The sequence below is a fragment of the Protobothrops mucrosquamatus genome, unplaced genomic scaffold (genome assembly GCF_001527695.2).
Source record: "Protobothrops mucrosquamatus isolate PMUCROS unplaced genomic scaffold, P.Mucros_1.0 scaffold1070, whole genome shotgun sequence".
Lineage (NCBI taxonomy): Eukaryota > Metazoa > Chordata > Lepidosauria > Squamata > Viperidae > Protobothrops > Protobothrops mucrosquamatus.
In genome coordinates, this window is record NW_015387298.1 from 152,885 (window position 1) to 174,893 (window position 22,009).

Consider the following 22,009-nt stretch of genomic DNA (forward strand, 5'->3'; position numbering starts at 1 on the left):
GGGTGGTATGAGCATCTCAAAAATTTTATCTTCTCTAACAGTTTCCCAATAACTACTATCTTTCATTCCAGACAGTAACACCATCTCAGAGCTCAGTTCTTTACATGATGGGGGTGCCAACTTCCGCCAGTCTTACCGTCAGGTGTGCAGGAAAGCACTTCCTCCTTCAGGAGACAAGAGTGGTGATGCTGAGTACTGGGCAGGGGTTGTTAGTGGAAGTGGTATATCCAGGCCACAAACACGTTCTGATTACAGGGAAGACAGAGGAAGCTTCAGAATGAGGTGAGTTCAGTGGTGGAAAGTGGAAACGGAAGACTATTGCTTTTTAGTATTTTTACTTTCCTGATTTATATGGATGAATAGCAAATATGAACATAAGGCATTTAAAAGATCTGATATCCTGCACTGGATATGATAAATGTAAGGAAAGCCAGTTTGATGTAGTGGTTAGAATGCTGGATTAGAAACTGGGAGATTGTGATTGTTGGTGCTCCCTTAGGCATAAAAGCTAGCTGGATGACTTCATGCCAATCACTCTCTCAGCCCAATAGCCTAACACTGTTGTTGTTGTGAGGCATGAACATTATGTATACTATCTTGAGTTGTACAAAATAAAGGTGGGTTATACATTTAACAGTAAATAAGCTAAGTTACAAAGCTAGTTTTGTATAGTTGAAGCACAATAAAGGGGCATTGTCTTATCTGAACAATGTATTGTAGAAGCTTTATCTTTTGGACATTGTCAGACAGCATAAAACAGGGCTTTTCAACCTTTTCACCCATTGTACCACTTTTAGGATATGGCACACACACAAAAAGGAAAAAAGCGATAAAGTACAGGTACTCCTCGACTTACAACAGTTCGGTTAGTGGCTGTTTGAAGTTACAACGGCACTGAAAAAAGTGACTTATGACCATTTTTCACACAAATGTTTCAGCATTTCCAGGGTCATGTGATTTACATTCGGATGCTTGGCAACTGATTCATATTTATGATGGCTGCAGTGTCTCTAGGTCATGTGATCCCTTTTTGCAACCTTTTGACAAGCCAATGGGGAAACCAGATTCACTTAACCTTTTATATTAGAGGTGTCAAACTCAATTTCATTGAGGCCCGCATTAGCATTGTGGTTACCGTGGGGGAGGGGTTTCCTTCCTTCCTTTTTCCCTCCCTCCCTCCCTCCCTCCCTCCTTCCTTCTCATTCCCATTTCCTTCCTTCCTTCCTTCCTTCCTTCCTTCCTTCCTTCCTTCCTTCCTTCCTTCCTTCCTTCCTTCCTTCCTTCCTTCCTTCCTTCCTTCCTTCCNGGGTGGTATGAGCATCTCAAAAATTTTATCTTCTCTAACAGTTTCCCAATAACTACTATCTTTCATTCCAGACAGTAACACCATCTCAGAGCTCAGTTCTTTACATGATGGGGGTGCCAACTTCCGCCAGTCTTACCGTCAGGTGTGCAGGAAAGCACTTCCTCCTTCAGGAGACAAGAGTGGTGATGCTGAGTACTGGACAGGGGCTGTTAGTGGAAGTGGTATATCCAGGCCACAAACACGTTCTGATTACAGGGAAGACAGAGGAAGCTTCAGAATGAGGTGAGTTCAGTGGTGGAAAGTGGAAACGGAAGACTATTGCTTTTCAGTATTTTTACTTTCCTGATTTATATGGATGAATAGCAAATATGAACATAAGGCATTTAAAAGATCTGATATCCTGCACTGGATATGATAAATGTAAGGAAAGCCAGTTTGATGTAGTGGTTAGAATGCTGGATTAGAAACTGGGAGATTGTGATTGTTGGTCCTCCCTTAGGCATAAAAGCTAGCTGGATGACTTCATGCCAATCACTCCCTCAGCCCAATAGCCTAACACTGTTGTTGTTGTGAGGAATGAACATTATGTATACTATCTTGAGTTGTACAAAATAAAGGTGGGTTATACATTTAACAATAAATAAGCTAAGTTACAAAGCTAGTTTTGTATAGTTAAAGCACAATAAAAGGGCATTGTCTTATCTGAACAATGTATTGTAGAAGCTTTATCTTTTGGACATTGTCAGACAGTATAAAACAGGGCTTTTCAACCTTTTCACCCATTGTACCACTTTTAGGATATGGCACACACACAAAAAGGAAAAAAGCGATAAAGTACAGGTACTCCTCGACTTACAACAGTTCGCTTAGTGGCTGTTTGAAGTTACAACGGCACTGAAAAAAGTGACTTATGACCATTTTTCACACAAATGTTTCAGCATTTCCAGGGTCATGTGATTTACATTCGGATGCTTGGCAACTGATTCATATTTATGATGGCTGCAGTGTCTCAAGGTCATGTGATCCCTTTTTGCAACCTTTTGACAAGCCAATGGGGAAACCAGATTCACTTAACCTTTTATATTAGGGGTGTCAAACTCAATTTCATTGAGGCCCGCATTAGCATTGTGGTTACCGTGGGGGAGGGGTTTCCTTCCTTCCTTTTTCCCTCCCTCCCTCCCTCCCTCCCTCCCTCCTCATTCCCATCTTCCTTCCTTCCTTCCTTCCTTCCTTCCTTCCTTCCTTCCTTCCTGCCTGCCTGCCTGCCTGCCTGCCTGCCTGCCTGCCTGCCTGTGCTGATCTGCTAAGCCCCCCAGAAGCGCCGATCAGCTGGACCCCAGTGCTGATCTTGGCGTTTCTGCTGAGCCCTGACAGCTGATTGGCGCTTCTGCAGGGCTGTCAGGGCTCAGCAGAAATGCCAAGATCAGCACCGGGGTCCAGGTGATCGGCGCTTCTGGGGGGCTTAGCAGAAGCACTGATCAGCTATAGCTGCATGCATCGATCCTGCTGAGCCCCTATACCCCTGCAGAAGCGCACGCCAATCCTGGGGCTCCTGCCCAGCTCACTTGCTCACCCCTCCCCCCAAAACAGGTCGCTCGCTCATGTGCCCTTTCCCCGAAAACACGCCGCTCGCTAAACATGCCACTCACTCACGTGCCCTTCCCCTGAAAACACACAGCTCGCTAAACAGGCCACTCGCTCATTCACATTTCGCCCAAAAACATGCCACTTGCTAAACAGGCCGTTCGCTCACTCACCCTTCACCCGAAAACAGGCCGCTCGCTCTGTCTCTCCTCACTGCTTTGGTAAGAAAAGCCTCTTCTCTTCTCACTCTTTCTCTCCCTCTCCTGCCAAAATCTGCCCCTTTTATACTCTCTTCTGTCTGCCCTCCTCCTTTTCTTTTCTGGGTGCGCCCGAAGCTCTAATTACCAGGTCGCCATGTGCGCCGAACCTAGGGCTTCTGCTTAGCTCTGCAGTTCCAGCTGATGTCCTCTAGGTCTGTGCAGCGCTGCTTTAGCTGGTTCCCTGCCCCACTACACTTGGCTAGGGGTCACGTACCACCTATCAGGTGCTAAAGTACCACTGGTGGTACGCGCACCACCGGTTGAAAAGCCCTGACATAAAACATCTAACATCCAAGCACAGCCTGTTTAGGGCGCCATATTGTATGTCAACCATCTGGATAGTGTAGATTAGGCACTGTATTACATTCAACAAATCATATTTGGGGTTCCTTTAAAATAATACATATTTATAAGATGTATTACACTCTATAATACATAGTAGAGAGGTAGTATAGTACAGATCTTCTTCACTTTCTTTATGCCCAGAAATAGAGCAATATTTGAAGTGATTGACACAAAATAAAATACAACTCCCTCTTTCTTTCTTTTTCTTCTCCCAAAATATTATATTGCTGTTTCGTTTAGCTTGCAACCAACTACTGTGTCAAGACTTTCGTCATCTGTACTATTACCAAGCCAGGATTTCCCCAACACATGCTATCTCAACTTAGAGGAAAGATGAGATGTCAGAAATGACATATTTGGGGTATTATTCCCTTAGTTGATTATTCCTATCCGATCAATAAGATGAATGAACTCTGTGAGATTAAGTCTGAATCATTTGTACTGAGGTTAAAAGGTATATTGTGGAGTCATGCCTGTGGATTACCCTTATTGTAACTCTATTAGCTATAGCTCAACAGCACAACAGATGATTTGCTTGGCAAAGAGTCCAGATTCAATAGCTGCAAATCCAATTGAAAGGAGCATGTGGTAGGAAAGACCTTTTACTGGAGGTCTTTGGAGAATAACTTTTTCAGGTAACCTGGATATAGAAAACTATAGGGATAAAAAGTTTTGACTTTGTTTAGGTATATAGTTTCCTCTGTTCTAGAAATAGGGCAATCAGTATTAAAAAAAGAATTTTCTACTGCTCACTTGGGTGCTGCCAGTACAAGTACAGGACTGCTATAATATTTCAAATGTTCCTCTGGGAATTACTTAGATTGGCTGAACAGACAAGTAGGTTACTAATTAATCAAAAAAAATTAAGCCAAAAATTCAAAGCATCTCTTTTATCTCTTACCCAGCCAGCAGAGATCAAAGTCAGAAATGCTCTCAAGAAAGAATTTTTCTTTCGGAGTGCCAGCTGTCTCCATGGATGAATTAGCAGCTTTTGCTGAATCTTACAGTCAACAGGTCCATCGGACTGAGGCGAGTCAGGAGCCACGGCACTTTGAGAGGACAGGATCAAGGAGGGGACCAATACAACATCTGGAGAATTCAGATGATTTCTATAGCAAACGCAGGGGAGGAAACCCTGAACCAGTAACAGATCCAGACCGGGAATGGCGATACAGCCCACCCAGGAGACGTATGCATGAAGAGAAACACCTGCCTAGGCTAATGTGTCGGACACCTGGAGGAAGTCAGAAGTATGATCACTCCTACCTCACTAGTGCCCTTGAAAGGAAATCTCGCAGCTATGATGAGAATGGTGAGCATAGTGAGACGCCTTCAAAGCTCAGCTCACATTCCAGCCAAAGGGGAGGATCTTACTATGCTTGGTCACCACCATCAACTTACAAAGCAGAACAGCAGCAGCAACAACCTCCACAGCAAGAGGAAGGAGAAGATACTCTGCCACCTTACAGCGAGAGGGAATTGAGCCGGGGTTTTTCATACAAAAACAGAGAACAACCTAACTTCAATTCATCAGAGAAGAAGAGGAAAAAAGAGCCCCCCAAAACAGTGAGGCAACAATATCTGATACCCTTGCGCCAGGGCTAAATGGGCGGAATGCTTATTGCACTTTGATAGAAGAATTCAGAGACATTGTGTACTCTGGATTTAATGTTAAAATTGCAGTTGGCAAAAAAAAAATCACTACTTTGTCTTTACCCCAGGGAATATTGTTTTTACACCTCAAAGATGCATTTCAAAATGTGGCCGATGAAAAGGATAGTGCAAAATTTAGTCTCACAGATTAGGAGAAAATATGAGTGAAGCAAAATATGAATTCATCAAGGGTATATCATGGGTAGAAGGGTAAGCCATAAATTCAGTAGGAATTGCCTTAATGTCATTGTAATTTCATCAGTAAAAAGATCACTGCTTATTAATTGACACCTATAAGTTAAAGAATTTAAATTAGGCCACACTTGAAAGTCATATTAATTTATTTCTGGGTAGTTGAAAGAGTTGTTATAAAATGAATTTACAATGTGTACTTATCCATTGAACAAGAATGATAGCAAAAAGAAAAGGATTTTGTACTAACTAGAGTCTGCTCAGATGGTTCTCCTGCTTGTGAGATTTTATTGGTTTCCATTGACACCCCGTGACGAACCAGACTTGTGAAGAGTAAATCATGAAAGTGCATACATTAAAAGTCTGAGTATACAGGTAATCCTTATTAGTGACTGCCTTGGGCAGCCACCATTCACATTTAAACTGTGATGAAAAAGTAACTTTGTGATCAATATGATCACAATTTATGATCTTTACAGCATCTGTTTCTCAGTCACATGTTTGCCATTATAGTCAGTTAGTACTCCTCCCCTCCCCTACTCACAGAGCAGAATAATTGCCTAGCCCAGTGTTTCTCAACCTTGACAATTTTAAGGCATGTGGACTTCAACTCCCAGAATTCCACAGCCAGCAATGCTGGCTGTGGAATTCTGGGAGTTGAAGTCCACATGCCTTAAAATTGTCAAGGTTGAGAAACACTGGGCTAGCCAAACTTTTCACCACAGCGCAGTGCATCGCTCAAAAATGCTAACCACAAGTGAACAGGCTCAGCTCTGTGATCTTTATTAGTTGATAGAACCATGCAACTCACAGCTACTGCCTGAAATTGACAAGACCCAAATCAGTTTCACACTAAAGTCGTTTGTTTGCCTCCTGAACAGCTCCTGGGAGTATGCTAAGCAAACAGCTGGGTCTACTGTCTTCCTTTTGATGTAGTGCATTATGTGTCTCTTGTATTCCCTTCCTCCCTATTGAATGTAAATGCTAATATCTATTCCGTTCTTGCTAATTATCCCAGTGTTGGGGAGAGCATTCTAAGATAACAGAGTGGCGAAAAGTGGCTATTTAAGCATTTGTATCTTTCTGAAGTTGTAAAGCATAAAAAAAACACCCGGAAGTAATAATATAAAAAACAGTCGCATTATTTTTCACTTCCTGCTTGAGTCACAAGTCCTAACTGTGGTCACTGAATGAGGACTACCTATATTAAATAAAAACTACAGGTTGTGCTTATGAGAAAACAGATTAAAGGAATGAGGACAACTGTCCACAAGCATGTTTTTAAAGGTTCCTATGAATGAATAAATAATTGAATCCTAGCCACCTTTCTTTTCATGATTTTACATAATAAATCATTAAACAAATCAATGAAAACATCCTTATTGATTACAATTAGCACATGCAAAGCTTCCAGATCATTTGGAACTGACTTACAGAATGGTGTCTTGGCCTGAAAATAGATGCCAAATGGCCACTTTGTTCTGTTCCTTGTTGTGTCTTCTCTCTCTTTGCAGGGATAGATAAAAAAAAAAAAAATTCTAACCAAAATTAGCTTTTTTTTTTTTAAAGGAAGGCTGAATCCTTGATTTCATTGAATTGTGTGTTCCATGTGAAAAGAAGCACACTGATTTTTTGCTTCTTTCACATGGAGTAGAAGAAAAAAGAAGAAAGGGAAATTGCCTTAACATACAAAAGTAAATCAAGAGCTTTCCTTTCGTTTTCTTTCTTTCTTTATATCTTATAAAGGCCCCTTGCTCTTGAAGTGAAGTCTTTCTTCTTTTTGTCTGAAAGAATAATCACTTGACTATACATTATTCCATGGTCCTGATTATTGTATTGCTAGGTGATCATTATTTCAAAGGAGACGGGCAAAAAAATAGAGCTCCTTTGATAGACTGTACATGGGAGATTTTTAACTCTAAAAAAGAGGAATATAAATTGAAACCATTCTATTTTTTTCCATTATTTTCAATTGGAGGGCTACGTGGGTGTATATTAGGGATAGAATATGGCAGAAATCCTTTTCATTTTCTGTTTTTTGGGGGAGGGGGACCTAAAACATTGATACGTTAACCCCATCTTTGCTGATTGGTTTTATATTTTATAATTTTTGCTTCTCTTTTCTTGTTTTTCTCAGAATGAATTCCCAACAAGGATGTCCCTTGTGGTTTGATGTTGCTATAGAAGAGTTGTCTTAATGGACTGGGAAAACAGAAGCAAAGTCATGAAGTCTTAAAGAAATAAATACTTTCATAGGGTACATTCAGAGATTTATATGTTTCATCTTGTGAACTGAGATCTTATATCATAGCCAGTGTTAGCCAGCTGCTCTCATGCAGTTGATGGACTAAGGCTAACCCTTTGGAAAGAAACAGCTCACTTCACCAGGAAATGAAACCCAAAAGTTTTCTTTTGGCAAGTTTATCCTCAGATGTCTTTCTGCAAAGGTGCTGCCTTTATATTCTCTCTTGAGCCCTCTCTGGAACACTTGCATTTAGAGAAGCTACTTCAGTGTATAGTAGAATTGTTGTCTTCTGATATGGCAGACTTCCCACATGCATTGGATCTTATGTTTCACAGGAAACATTGCCACCAGTTCAGGGAATTTGCCCCATTTCTCTGCTGTCTCACATGCAGACAGAAGTAGAGACTTCATATAAATACTTAGCGATGGTTGTAATTTAAGAAATACTTTTTAAGAACATCTGGAAAAGGAAATCTCCATCCTTTTGGAAATGTCCTGAAACAGAGATGTGGAGCATTGGACTATGAAGGACGAAACAGCGATGTATGACATCTGAAGTTTGTTTGTTATTGTTTTTTTTCATGTCCTGTTCATTCAGTAATGGGAGATGCCAGTGAGATTAATGTTTTATTTTGAAAGTGAAACTCAATATATTTTGCTGTAATGAAAATGTTCCATGTTATTTCGCTATTGTCTGATATGATGTATCAGCATTGCCTTACAGATAAAGTATAGCCATAAAAGGCTTCAGCTGGGGTTGCTAAATGGTCCTCTCATAAGAGAAGCTGAAGCTGAGGTTCTGCTGACAATACTCTTTGGACAATTATCATTGTTTTAGAAAACCAGTTGGGAGGAGACACTTTAACTCAGTGTTTCTCAACCTTGACAATTTTAAGGCATGTGGACTTCAACTCCCAGAATTCCACAGCCAGCAATGCTGGCTGTGGAATTCTGGGAGTTGAAGTCCACATGCCTTAAAATTGTCAAGGTTGAGAAACACTGCCAGTGAACTAGAAAGAACAATGGGATGCAAAGAAATCACACACACATATACAGGAATGCATACATACAGAGAGAAAGTGAAAACAAAGAATATATCTACGTAAATCTCTTTCTCTCCATTTTTTTATACTCATACACAGATCAGTATTACTTTGTGATTGTTATTACTGGTTGATACTACTCTTAAAAGCAATAGAAAAAAAAATCCTAAAAATAAAAAGATTGGATAAACATGATCATTAAGAACTACTTTATGTTTTTTTATTTTTGTAAAGCATTAATAGTCTAACAATTGGGTGGCAGCATTAGCAGCTTAAAAAACTGTTGAATTTGGTTTCTTTTGTATCGCGTTGAAGGCATCAAGAAATTTAAACTTTAAAAACCCTCAACCTTTTCCCATGCATATTTTTTGTAAATAAAAGAGTTTAAAATGTTAATATCTTGAAAGGTTTCATGTGAAGACTTAAAAAATCTTAGACAGTTTCCAATCTTATGAAACCTTTAGTACTTTTTAATTTTTTTAGGATTAATCTAGCTTTATCCTGTAATATTGCAGAAGCCATGTTGTCACTTTTCCTTCCATTAACAAATAAGAGCAAGAATTCCTGTTTAGTTGATATCCTAACATAAACCATCTTATTTTAGCATGACCTCACTATCAAGACAGTTTGATTTCTTTTCTGAAATGTCAGGGTTTTTTGGGTTTTTTTGATAGAAAACTCATTTTTAAGTTTCAACAATATCAGAAAATATTTCAGAGTTGGCAAAAAATCAGTACGTTGTTTCTTAACTGGACAAATAATTAGAAACTTCCTGTTAACATCTTTGTCATAAAATATATATATATTGTACATACAGATGAAAAGGACAGTCTGTTCTAGACATTCACAAACGACTGGCCCAGATATATGAGATTTCAAATCCAAGGTCAATTAGCATTTTACTGGAACTCTAGAATTTTTAGTTCATAATAATAGAAAGTCGTCAGCTTGGGGTAATTCAGATACCCATATATAAGCTTAGCCTAAATAGTAGCTTTTTAGAGGTAAAAGACCTCTCTTAGTGGCTCTCTCTAAGTGACAATTGTACTTTTTTTTATGCTTTATGGCTATGTCCCATTCATGGTAAATGAAATTGCATAATCTATCAGCATAATTGACCTATTGACTAGGTTCATATATCGTAATAGACTAAGGCTGACTTTAATTGTGTTTTGATGGACAAGTGAGAAGTTTTTATTGCCAACATACTATACCTACTAATCCATAAATATACTAATTCATCAATCCATATATCTAACATACTAATCCATAAATCATAACATACAAATCGTACATTGCACTAAGCCAACAATACATTATGCGGTATCATGATGTGAAAATAATTGATACAATATGAATATACCTTGAAAGCCCCAGGATAGTGTATCTTTTACTTAATGAAGTGATGAGGGTAATGGATGCCAATTAGACCTAAATGCCCATTATACCCAAATAGGGTCTTACACATGCATATTTTTCATGTACATATTCAATATAAAGTAGTGGATTTTGTCTTTTGCAGCTGAGGGCTGCTCGAGCTAAACCCAGTAAACTCAAGGTTTTATGTGCTGTCATTTGCAAGGCTTCAAACCAGCAAGGCAATACATTTTTACACATCAGGTAGTCAACCTCATATTCAGAGTCTTATAGCAGAAGTTTCACAGATACAGCATGGCTAAATAAATTGTTTTATTGTAGATAAAATGTTATATAAGTGCAGAAGATCTGCTACTAATGAACACAAAAATTAAACCCTGGGTATAAATGTCTAAGTGTTTAACTTCTATCTTTCTATCCTGATTTTTTGAGTCAACAGACTTTGAGCATTCTTTTTCTGGTCTTAAAAATTAGAGATAACTACTGTACTCCAATGAAATCTTGCTAGTTTCTGCTCTTACACCATTCCACTTGGTATCCCTTGATTATAATGAAAAACAGGAAATACATTTTCTAAACAATCAAGCCATCACATACGTATGTTCTGATCCTAATTAGTCTGTAGGATAAGGCCTTATGGGAGGAAAGTAGCATATGCTCTCCTCAAGATAATTTCATATAGACTGATTCATCTCAATAAATCACTGCTGTTTGTAATTGCCACTTACTGTTGTAGCATATTCCATTCTTGAATGACAATATGGTATTTTTCTCAGAAGTGACCTAGTAATCAGAGAGGATACTCCTTGTGAATCACTCCAATGGACAGTTTCATTCGGCTGCCCCTTAGTTCTACCTTATTTTAATGAACTGCTTATACATTATTAAGGCTTTTTCTAAAGTAGGGTTGGTTCATGTCTTCTTCTCCATGATCCGATAATGACATTACTGGAGCTTCCCGTTCTCCAGTGTTTTGGCTGGGGGAATCCTTTGTCTGAATCAAGTCTTCACTGTGCTATTTTTACTGATAACAGAGAAACATTTGTGCATTCTCAACAGGGGCTTCTACTACTGAGTTATCAGAGAACCCTGATAGGAAGTTGCCTTTGGGAGATGACTGCTGATAAGCTCAGCTTGACACTGAAGGAAAAAAAACAAGGTCTTTTCCTTAATCACATTCATTCTGGGATGTCCCTGTCCAGCATTAGGAAAGCTGGTTCAATTCAAAACTAGCTAATCATTCTCAAATATTATTTTAGGCTTGAGGTGGGCAGCCTATATGGATTGTGATATATGTAAATTCATAAAGATTATATTTCTACTGCATTTAATAAAAATATAATATAATGTAATATAATATAATAACAATAACTACAACAATAATAACAATAATAATAAGTTGGAAGGGACATTGGAAGTCATCTAGTGCAACCCCCTGCTCAGACAGGAAACCTTATACCATTTCAAACAAATGGCTGTCCAGTCTCTTCTTAAAATCTTGCAGTGTTGGAGCATTCACAGCTTCTGGAGGCAGATTGTTCCACTGATCAATTGTTCTAACTGTCAGGAAATTTCTGCTTAGTTCTAGGTTGCTTCTCTCTTTGGTTAATTTCCATCTATTGCTTCTTGTCTTGCCTTCAGTTGCTTTGGAGAATAGCTTGACTCCTTCTTTGTGGCAATCCCTGAGATATTGGAACACTGTTATCATGTCCCTCCCCCTCTAGTCCTTCTCTTCATTAAACTAGACATATCCAATTCCAGCAACCGTTCCTTATATGTTTTAGCCTCCAGTGCCCTAATCATCTTTGTTACTCTTCTCTGTACTCTTTCTAGAGTCTCAACATCTTTTTTACATTGTGGTGACCAAAACTGGATATGTGGCCTTACCAAGGCGTCTTAAAGTGGTATTAACACTTCACGTGATCTTGATTCTATCTCTCTGTTAATGCAGCCTAGCATTGTGTTGGCTTTTTTGGCAGCTGCTGGCTCATATTTAAGTGATTGTCCACTAGGACTCCAAGATTTCTCTCACAGTTACTACTATTGAGCAAGGTACCACCTATACTATACCTGTGCATTTGGTTTTTCTTGCCTAAATGTAGAACGTTACTTTTTTCACCATTGAATTTCATTTTGTTAGTTAGCACCCAATGTTCAAGTCTGTCAAGATCCTTCTGTATCTTAAGCCTATCTTTTGGAGTGTTGGCTATTCCTGCCAGTTTGGTGTCATATGCAAATATGTAGCCAACAATTTTAAGCTGAATATTATAAGCTGCATATTTAACTTAAAACATTTCAGAAAGTTTCAAAATAAATATATTTATCTGAATGCACGTGAGGACAATCTGGCTGCGTCATCCTTCACCCCACTGATTGCCAAAATTCATTTGATATTTATCTGAAAATATAGTCATCTGATACCACACGTAATTGTGCCGAATGGACTTGCATTAGAATACATTTACACTGACTCTGTTTTTGTTTCTTCAGTTCCTCAAAAGTTGGCTGTGTAATTCTGAGAACAAAAATAATCACTTCTTAACCTGGGCTGTGGAAAGTATTGGAAAAGCAAACATTCCTTCACATACATGGTGCACAAAAGAGAAACACATTAATTTCTTACAAACATACATGCATATCATCCATGGATTTATTTTATTTACATTTCTATGACCATATATTTACTATAGGGGTGTCAAACTCGCAACGTCATGTGACATATCGCTATGTATCACGACTTTTTTTCCCCATTGCTGGCAATGGGATGGGCGCGGTTTTGACATAAGGCATCCAGCCCGTGGGCCAGCAGTTTGACACCCCTGTTCTACTATGTAGTCTTTCAAAACCATCAGAATAATTAAAAAAAAAAAATACCTAGGATGGCTGAAGCTCAAATCCTTCTAATGACAGATGGCTTGCTTATTCTCATTTAAAGGAATAGCATTGCAAAACAGACAAAACTTAACCATTTTCAGTCTCAAGCAAACAAACTTGGCTAATTTCTCAAAACCAGATACCATTGTGCAGATCCAAAGGTAATTTTAATTTTCAGACTGATCTTATGAAAATTCCTCAGTGAACGTGAGACACCGTTTGCTCTCTGTAAACTTGAGCGCATGCATTTTATAATATATTCTTAAGATTACAGCACCATCTTGTGGTCATACATTAGACATTTGCTTATACTGTTGCCTGTTTGGAAGAGCAACCTTACTGACAAGCAGCAAGTAAATCGTGTTGAAATAAATAGGAAATACTTGGAACCAGTTAATAAATCAACATCTTTTTATTGCTTCCTAGAGGTAAAACGTGTAGTAAATTCCTACTTGCCATCAAAAGTCATAACATTGTTAGTAAATACTGAGAAAATGGTTACATTTTCTAGAGTAGAGAATATGCATGGATGACTTTACTTAGTTTGGTAATGAAACATCGGTAAGAAAACAACCAAGCTCAGACAGCACCAGAAACCCACAGTGGTTTCAGTGCTAGGATAAGCATTCCCCTGTAAATTAGTTTAAATCATTATGTTTGGAAAGAATATCAAGTAGGAAATAAAAAACAAAACTAAGATTGATGATTGGTATTCATAAATAATATTTTATATGATGTAGACAATCATCTTAGTTAATTGGCACCTTGCTGAGTTTTATACTCCTTCAATATTAATTCTTGTACCAGAAAATGTTTATCTCAGAATCTTTCAAATCCAAAGGTGACCCAGCTAAATTAATACACTCCTGTTGGATTAACAAGGATTGGAGGGTGGAAGCAGTGGCTGTGATGCCACTTCCTACTTCATTTTTTTTAACTTTTAATAAATATGGGCTATAATGGGGGTCTTTTGGATTTGTGTAAGAGCAGTAGAACTGAACTTCTTTACCAAATGATACACCTTTGTATACATGGAAACTGCTCCAGCTGCATGCAACTGAGTCTCAGCTATAAACACATGCTTATCAAACAACACAATATGATTCACGAATGTTGCCTTTTTACATCCATAGAGAATGTTTGAAGCGTTGGGGGCTGATCATTTCAAAAGGTGATCTCCCATCTAGTATTACTGTGCAACCATATCTCTGTGGTCCTTATCAGGCTGGCACAAAAGTGAAATAGCAAAATCATAAAATAATGTGAGTAACCCGTCTTTCCTTATGCATTGCGTGTGTTGTCTCTATAACAGTGGTTCTCAACCTTTTTAATGCCGCGACCCCAACCGGTCGTAAGTCGAGGACTAAACCGGTCGTAAGTCAAGGACTAAACTGGTCATAAGTCGAGGACTAAACCGGTCGTAAGTCGAGGACTACACAACCGGTCGTAAGTCGAGGACTTTCCCTGCCCGGGAGCGCCGCGCGTGCGTGGTTCCGCCCCCTGCGCCTGCCGAGGCGTAGCTGGCAAGCGGCAGAGACGGAGCAGGCCGACCACTAGCTGGCCCAGCCCAAGGGAGGTAAGGCACCCGCCAGAAAACGGGAAAAAAATGGCGGACAAAAAAAATGGCAGACAAAAAAAATGGCGGACAGCCTTGCTTAGCGACCCCCGTGAAATGGTCGATCGACCCCAAATGGGGTCCCGACCCACAGGTTGAGAACCACTGCTCTATAACGTGAGGAAAGGCAAAACACAGCTAAATCTTGGGAAATAGACTGCTTGTGATTCAACTTCCATCATGACTTCATCTGTTGAATAAATACTTTTATTCAATTTTCATTCAATACTCAATTTGGGTCATGAGAGATTGGGGTTAAGAGAAGGGCAAGCCTACCCCATTGTTACTCCTGACTGGTAGCATTTACTCACTGGTTGGTTCTGAGATAAAGAGGACAGGCAGCAAAGCTGGAGGTGTTTTACTTATCACTTTGTTTATGGCAGGGTGCACATATCCCTGATCAGGGCAGTACTTTTCAGCAGTGACTTGGAACAGAGGTAATAATGAAGGACATCGATTGCCAAGGGGAGCTGCAATTTTCATGTATTTTTTTTTCTGCTGACTCGAGGATGGATGGATAAGCATTTAAACTCAGAAGTGGGGTAAGGACCTATAATTCATCCAGGATTCATGGTGGGAAGACTCTGACCAGACTGTGTCTTGTCTGTTGGCCAAGCACTAAATACATTTCATGCCAAAACTTTATATGTGTATGAAGAAAGAGAGAGAGAGAGGGAGGGAGGGAGGGAGAGAGAGAGAGAGAGGGAGAGAGAGAGAGAGAGTATGATTGCAGTCAGGTATATATGTATAAAGGCAGCTTTCCTGACCAAAGACCCACTCATAATTATCTGTAATGTAGAATCCACTCCAAATTTCTGAACACTGCATACTAATGAGGAAAATCTATATTGGCACCATCTGAAATTGCAGCTGGGTCATTATTTAAATAAACAAAAAACAATGTACTCAACCAATTGTTTAAATTAGCATAATATACTGGACCATATACTAATCAGAGATATTTGATAGTTTTTATAGTTCCCCTAGTCCAGTGATGGCGAACCTTTTAGAGACCGACTGCCCAAACTGCAACCCAAAACCCACTAATGCATTGTTGGGTGCCGGGTGGGTGTGGCCCATTGGCTGGGTGTGGCTCATTGGCTAGGTGTGGCCCATTGGCTGGGCATGGCTTCAGTGGTAACAGCAGACTGGGTGGGACTAAAAAGTTCAATCAATCAATTCCAACTTTGCAAGTTCTTTTTTTTCCCCGCGAGAAGTTGAAATTGACTGATTGATTGAACCTTTTTTTTTTGTACACAGCGGAGGCCTAAAGCGAAAAGGTTTTATAAAACTCAGCTGAAGGCCTAGGACTGGGGCAAAGATGCATGTGCCCATGGAGAGGGCTCTGAGTGCCGCCTCTGGCACCCGTGCCGTAGGTTCGCCACCACGGCCCTAGTCTCTTCTTCCATGGAAGCTGTTATTTACCGTATATTTTTAAATATGAAGACCATATTATTTTCTTTTTTGCACTTCAAAAATACACATAAAAACATGATTAATCCTATTGCTATAAGCAAATAAGCTATTGAATTTTTGTTTAATTTATCAGTTCAATACCTTTGCATAATATTAATCTGATCTACAGATCAGGTTAAGCTAAAATGTGATAATATTCTTGTGATTTTAAGTGTTCTGTGAATCTAATTACTATAGTCTGTAAATTTTGATTTATGGTTTGTGTGTTTGGTAAACCTAGCGAATTATGTACTGCTCAACAGACCACAGTTAAGGAAACCATATGTGAACTTAGATATTGAGTTAATCAACATAACATAAACCATATTATAACATATTAAAATATATGAATCCAATCATTGTGGCATAAGCTACTTAGGGAAAAAATCTCCCTGTCTCTCTTTCTCCATGTCCACAGGGTATGATAAAAAACAATCAAGATGGCAGTCACAAGAGTATAATCAAAGTTCCACCAGTTTTTTATATACGTCGCACATAGAGACATCTGCATGCACCCTGCAGACACCTATGTTATCTATTATCTATTTTACAATCACAGAACTAGAGGAAATAGTAGAATCATAGTTTAACCCTTCTGATGCAGGAACACAACTGTTAATACCTCTATGGTAAGAGACACTTGAGAGCCTTGTTGAGTTCCAGATGTTTGCAGTTGGACAAATATTGTCTCTTGTTTTGTTTTGTTTTTAAAAGAGGACTCTGTCTGAGATGCTTTAATTTGGATTCTTGCACTGCAAAGAGGGTTGAACCCAATTATATTGTTCTGTTGAGCAATATGGTTCATCAGGTTTATACATTAACAGAGCAACAAAGGAAGATAACTATGATTGCCCAGGGCTACTAGTTAAGGAGATTTTATATGTTTAATCTTGCATCAGAAAAAATATGCCTTGCTGCAACAGTGAAGCAGATGTTAATGTGCGTGGAAAGTGAAAGATTATATTTATAATTAATCACTGCTGTGCGATTGTTGTATATGCAAAAATGGTAAGACTGTGAAATAGCCACAACGCTTGGTGAAGATGACAGAAATAGGAGAGATGGCATAATAAACTTGTTTGCTTAGAGAAATATCACTAACTATAGATTTGACAACCAAGTTTTTGATTTCTTTTTGGTGGCCCCTGATCTCTTGAAATTTTACAACATAAATTCAGCAACTCTTTCCTTTCCCACAACTTGTTTTTAACACAAGTACGTTAAACATAAGAGTCCTAAAAACAGACCAAAAGTAATTTAGCTTAACTAATCTAATGGAGCATACACATACAAAGAAATAAAAATAGTTAACATTGAAACCACAACTAATTCTGTATGCAGCAGCCTGAGGTAAGAGATAGAAAGAGTCTATAAGCCATTCAGAGTTCTGTTGAACCCCTTACCTGCTATATATTCCACAGCCTTAACATGTGCTAATGGGCTAATGTATTCTTGCAAAAATGATTATCAGCCCAAGTGCTAGGGCTGTGTATTGTCTCTCAGCTCAAGGCTTTATTAATTGATTTGTTATTTGTTAATTTTTTTACTGTTGAGGTAAAGTAATATTTCTGTTATGCGATCAGTTGATGAAAATATTAGGAGCAGAATTCTTAATTTAAATTATTTCATTTAGTCTGTTGGGAATAATTTAAAATAATTATTTTCAGAATATGATTCTAATTCTAAAGAAGACAATAATTCTAATGAATATGAAGTCATCTTATTAGGCTTTTATTTTACAATATTTCTGGTGGCTCTGAACTCATTTGTATATAATTTTGGAAAATGGAAAAGGAAAACAGGTGATAAGAGTTGTGGATATCGGGAAACAAAAGTAGGTTGAATGGAATGAGGATTATTTAACTAAGGTTTGGATAAAATGAGATATCCTCAAGAACGAATGGATGTTGAATGATCATAGACTGAATGCAAAGGTAGTTAATAAAAAGGTTATAGCTTGGTCAGATGAAAACAAAGAATGAGGATCAATTTGCACAATAAGTATGTAAGAAGAGTCAATGAGCTCTTAGGAACATGAATTCTGGGAAAGTCATGGTTTCATCCAATTGATGAAACCTTCAGAAACAGAGAAACAAAAAAGCAATGTATGAAGTGTGTGGATATGCTAAAAGAAAGTATGGCTTGCAATATATTTATATGGGTTAAGGCAGTGATGGCGAACCATTTAGAGACCGAGTGCCCAAACTGCAACCCAAAACCCACTTATGCATTGTCCAGTGCCGGGTGGGTGTGGCCCATTGGGTGGGTGTGGCCCATTGGGTGGGTGTGGCCCATTGGGTGGGCGTGGCTGCGGTGGTAACGGCAGACCGGGTGAGACTAAAAAGTTCAATCAATCAATTCCAACTTTGCGAGATCTTTTTTTTTCCCGCGAGAAATTGAAATTGACTGATTGATTGAACCCCCCTTTTTTTTTTTTGGCACACGGCGGCGGAGGCCTAAAGCGAAAAGGTTTTATAAAACCCAGCTGAAGGCCTAGGACTGGGGCGAGGGTGCACGTGCCCACAGAGAGTGCCGCCTCTGGCACCCGTGCCATAGGTTCGCCACCACTGGGTTAAGGTCTCTGAGAACAAGCAAGACTGCATTATGGAAGTCGGAACAGAAAGTTTCTGGAATGTGTCACACAAACTGAAGGAAAATAAGTCAAATTGTGGTGGAGATCCAGCTCTAGGCTCCTATTACATGGGGTACCTCAGGGCTCAAATCTCTTTCTGCTCCTATTTAAGGTCTATATGAAGCTGCTGGGAGAGAGCTTCAGTATCACCAGAATGCTGATGATACCCAATTATATATCTTTTTACCAGCCAGGAAAGTAATACTGTTCAGGTGCTGGCTCATTATCTGGGAACTATAAGGGTCTGAAGGGAGAGAAACTGTGACTCAATAGCAATAACACTTAGACTTATATATTACTTCACAGTGCTTTCCAGCCCTCTCTAAGCAGTTTACAGAATCAGCATATTGCCCCCAACAATCTGGGTTCTCATTTTACCAACCTTGGAAGGATGAAAGGCTGAGTCAACCTTGAGCCAATCAGGATCAAACTCCTGGAGTGAGCAGTGAGTTAGCCTGCAGTACTGCATTCTAAACACTGTGCCACCACTCTTAGAGTCAACTCTAGAAGATGGAGTGATTGTAGGTTTTTGATTTCCCAGGGTCAGGACAGTTGCCATCTTGGGCTCTGGTCAGGGTAACATTCCCTTGTATAGTTCTAGTACACAATTTGGGGGTTTTCTTAAAGTCGCAGCTCCTGCTAGAATAGCAAGTGGTGGCCATGAACAGAAGGGTCTTTCCAGAAATCTTCCTTGTGTACCAATTGTACCCATTCCTTTACTGGAATGTGAGCATCCATGCTTTAGTCACCTCCCATTGGATTATTGCAATGTGCTCTATATGGGACTGCTCTTAAAGACGTATAGAAGCTGCAGTGCAGCAGCACATTCAGTTATAGGTCCTCTGTGACTCTCCCAATACTACTACTACTACTACTACTACTACTACTACTACTACTACTACTACTAATAATAATAATAATAATAATAATAATAATAATAATAATAATAATAATAATAATAATAATAATGATAAAGTTGGAAGGGACCTTGGAGGCCATCTAGTCCAACCCCCTGCTCAGGCAGGAAACCCTATACCATTTCGGACAAATGGCTGTCCAGTTTCTTCTTAAAAACTTCCAGTGTTGGCGCATTCACCGCTTCTGGAGGCAGGTTGTTCCACTGGTTAATTGTTCTAACTGTCAGGAACTTTCTCCTTAGTTCTAGGTTGCTTCTCTCTTTGGTTAGTTTCCACCCATTGCTTCTTGTCCTGCCTTCAGGCGCCTTGGAAAATAGCTTGACTCCCTCTTCTTTGCTTCCAGGTGCTGATTATAGTTTTAAAGCCCTATATAGCATAGGCCAAGTTACTGTTGCAACGTTTCAAGTTTCAAATACACAGCAACTGAACCAGAAATAAAACAGCTGCTCCTCAAATATAGTTAACATACCATAGTTTCATCACAAAAGTCTAGAGCCACTTTTGTACTGCACAAAAGTGCACAACAGTTTTATGTAGCCCTTTTTATCTCTTTTCCAAAATGCCAATCCATTTTTCAACTTGTGCAGATAACTTCTGCTTAATCAATTCTTGATTCAATTTCCTATCTCCCTTACTCAAGTTTTGGTTTTTCTTTCTAAGCTTCAAATAATCCTTCCCCTCACACCAAAATAATTCTACTTGGTCTTCCATCTATTTGTTCCTGGGCTTTTTGTCCTTTTGACATCCTTATCTTTCTAGGGTCTCTTTCTTAAATCCCAGCTTGTGTCTATGTCCTTTTAATCCCAATCATATCATCCCCCCCCTTTTCCTTCCTAAAAATTGACTTGCCAACTGCTTTAGTTGCTGAGCAACTGAACTGTTTGTGTATTCCTTATATCAGTTCAGCTAGAAGTTTTATTCCCATCAAACAGAACAAGTAATTAGATGCTGGCCTGACCTAAAACCTGTCAACAACTTTATCAGTTTCTTCTCTACTGGTGAGTTCTACATTTTGTACTTGTTGAGATACATTTTATGCTTCATTTGACTAGGCTTTTCCTCTTTGATGTTCTTAAAAATGATTTTGGAAAGCCTTCTTCCAAATTCTGCTTCTACTCTGCTAAACATATAGTAATGCTAATTAGCACTCATATCAAGATTCTTTGACACTTGCAATTCTTTTACCACAGTCAGCAGATATCATCCTAGAGACAAACAGTTAGAAAAAAGCCTAAAAATGAAATGGAGAGACAGAATCACTGAATATTTTAAAGACTCATATTCCGGATTCATAAAAGAACATGAAAAAGCCTACATTTCTACAAGAACAGTTTTGGAAATGTTGAAAAATTTCATGCTGGACTAAAAGAGAAAGGGATAATATAAAATATTCACTGACTTTGTTAGTAATACTATTTTAAATTGAAAGCATATACCTTAATATTGAGGCATAAACAAAATAAATATAAGCTAAAAAAAAGAAATATATATGGTTCATTAATGAAATGGCTATTACAGTAACACATTTAAAGTTGATGAATTGAGCAAGATCTAAGTATCTCCCAGCTTTTTTTTTCTATAGGTAGTTCTTGCTTATCAGCCAGCTGCTTATCAGCTGAAATTAAAATGGAATCCCCCAAAAGATATCTATAACCTGATTTTGAAGTTCCGACAGCCACCCGCCTAGCTGCTCTCATGTGATCACATTTTGGGTGCTTGGCATCTGGATGATATTTATAGCCATTTGTAGCATTCCACAATCATGTGACTGAGATCTTCAGCATGTTTTGCCGGTTTCCAGTATTTACTTCCAGTTTTTGGCAAAAAAAAAGGCTACTGGATAAAATGGATTCCTTAACAACTGCAGCATTTAGTTAACAACTGTGACATTTGCTTAATGACCACCACAAAAAGGTTGGGCATGGTCATATGGTGACCTGCTTAATGACTGAAATGACTGACTTTAAACCATAATTCTGGATTCAGTTAAGGTTGTAAGTCAAGGACTACCTGAATTGCAGTCTTGTTGTCACCAAATTGGAGACAATTAATTAGAGAAATAGTTATGGAAAGATTGCATCCCTTTTTTCTGAATAAACTTTCCCAATCAAAATGTCAACTCCTGAAAGAGAAAAAAAAAAGCATTAGAGTTTTTTCCCCTCTTTATATTAATGATAACCATCAGAGAAAAGAAAATTGTCACATGGGACACCTTTGGATTCATTTCGTTAAAAAAATTATTTTGAATACTTCCTTGTTTAGACTAAAAAGGCTTTTTGGTGCCTGGTTTAAAACTGAATTACATTTTTTTTAAAAAGCAATTGCTGTTGAGGTTAATTTACAAGCTCAAATTCATAAATGTGGTTGTGTGGTTGTTGTAGTCAATGGTACTGTCTAATATTTCTTGAGTAAGGGATCAAGGGTATGATTAAATCTACTATTAATAATATTCATTGCCCAGAGCCTTTAAACTTCTCTTCTGTAATCTGATTCATTTCTTGATTTTCAAGG

The 22,009-nt window shown here is 38.6% G+C and overlaps 1 protein-coding gene across 1 annotated transcript in view; it reads left to right on the forward strand.

Annotated features, from left to right (window-relative positions):
* ILDR2 (immunoglobulin like domain containing receptor 2) overlaps window positions 1-7,576 on the forward strand; it is a 53,753-nt gene extending 46,177 nt beyond the window's left edge. Inside the window, exons 8-10 of the mRNA XM_015820123.1 lie at window positions 72-282; window positions 4,401-5,061; window positions 7,478-7,576. Coding sequence (XP_015675609.1) covers window positions 72-282; window positions 4,401-5,061; window positions 7,478-7,513 — 908 coding nt within the window. The 3' untranslated portion in view covers window positions 7,514-7,576. The remainder of the gene's footprint in view (window positions 1-71; window positions 283-4,400; window positions 5,062-7,477) is intronic.
* The last annotated feature ends 14,433 nt before the right edge of the window (window positions 7,577-22,009 follow it).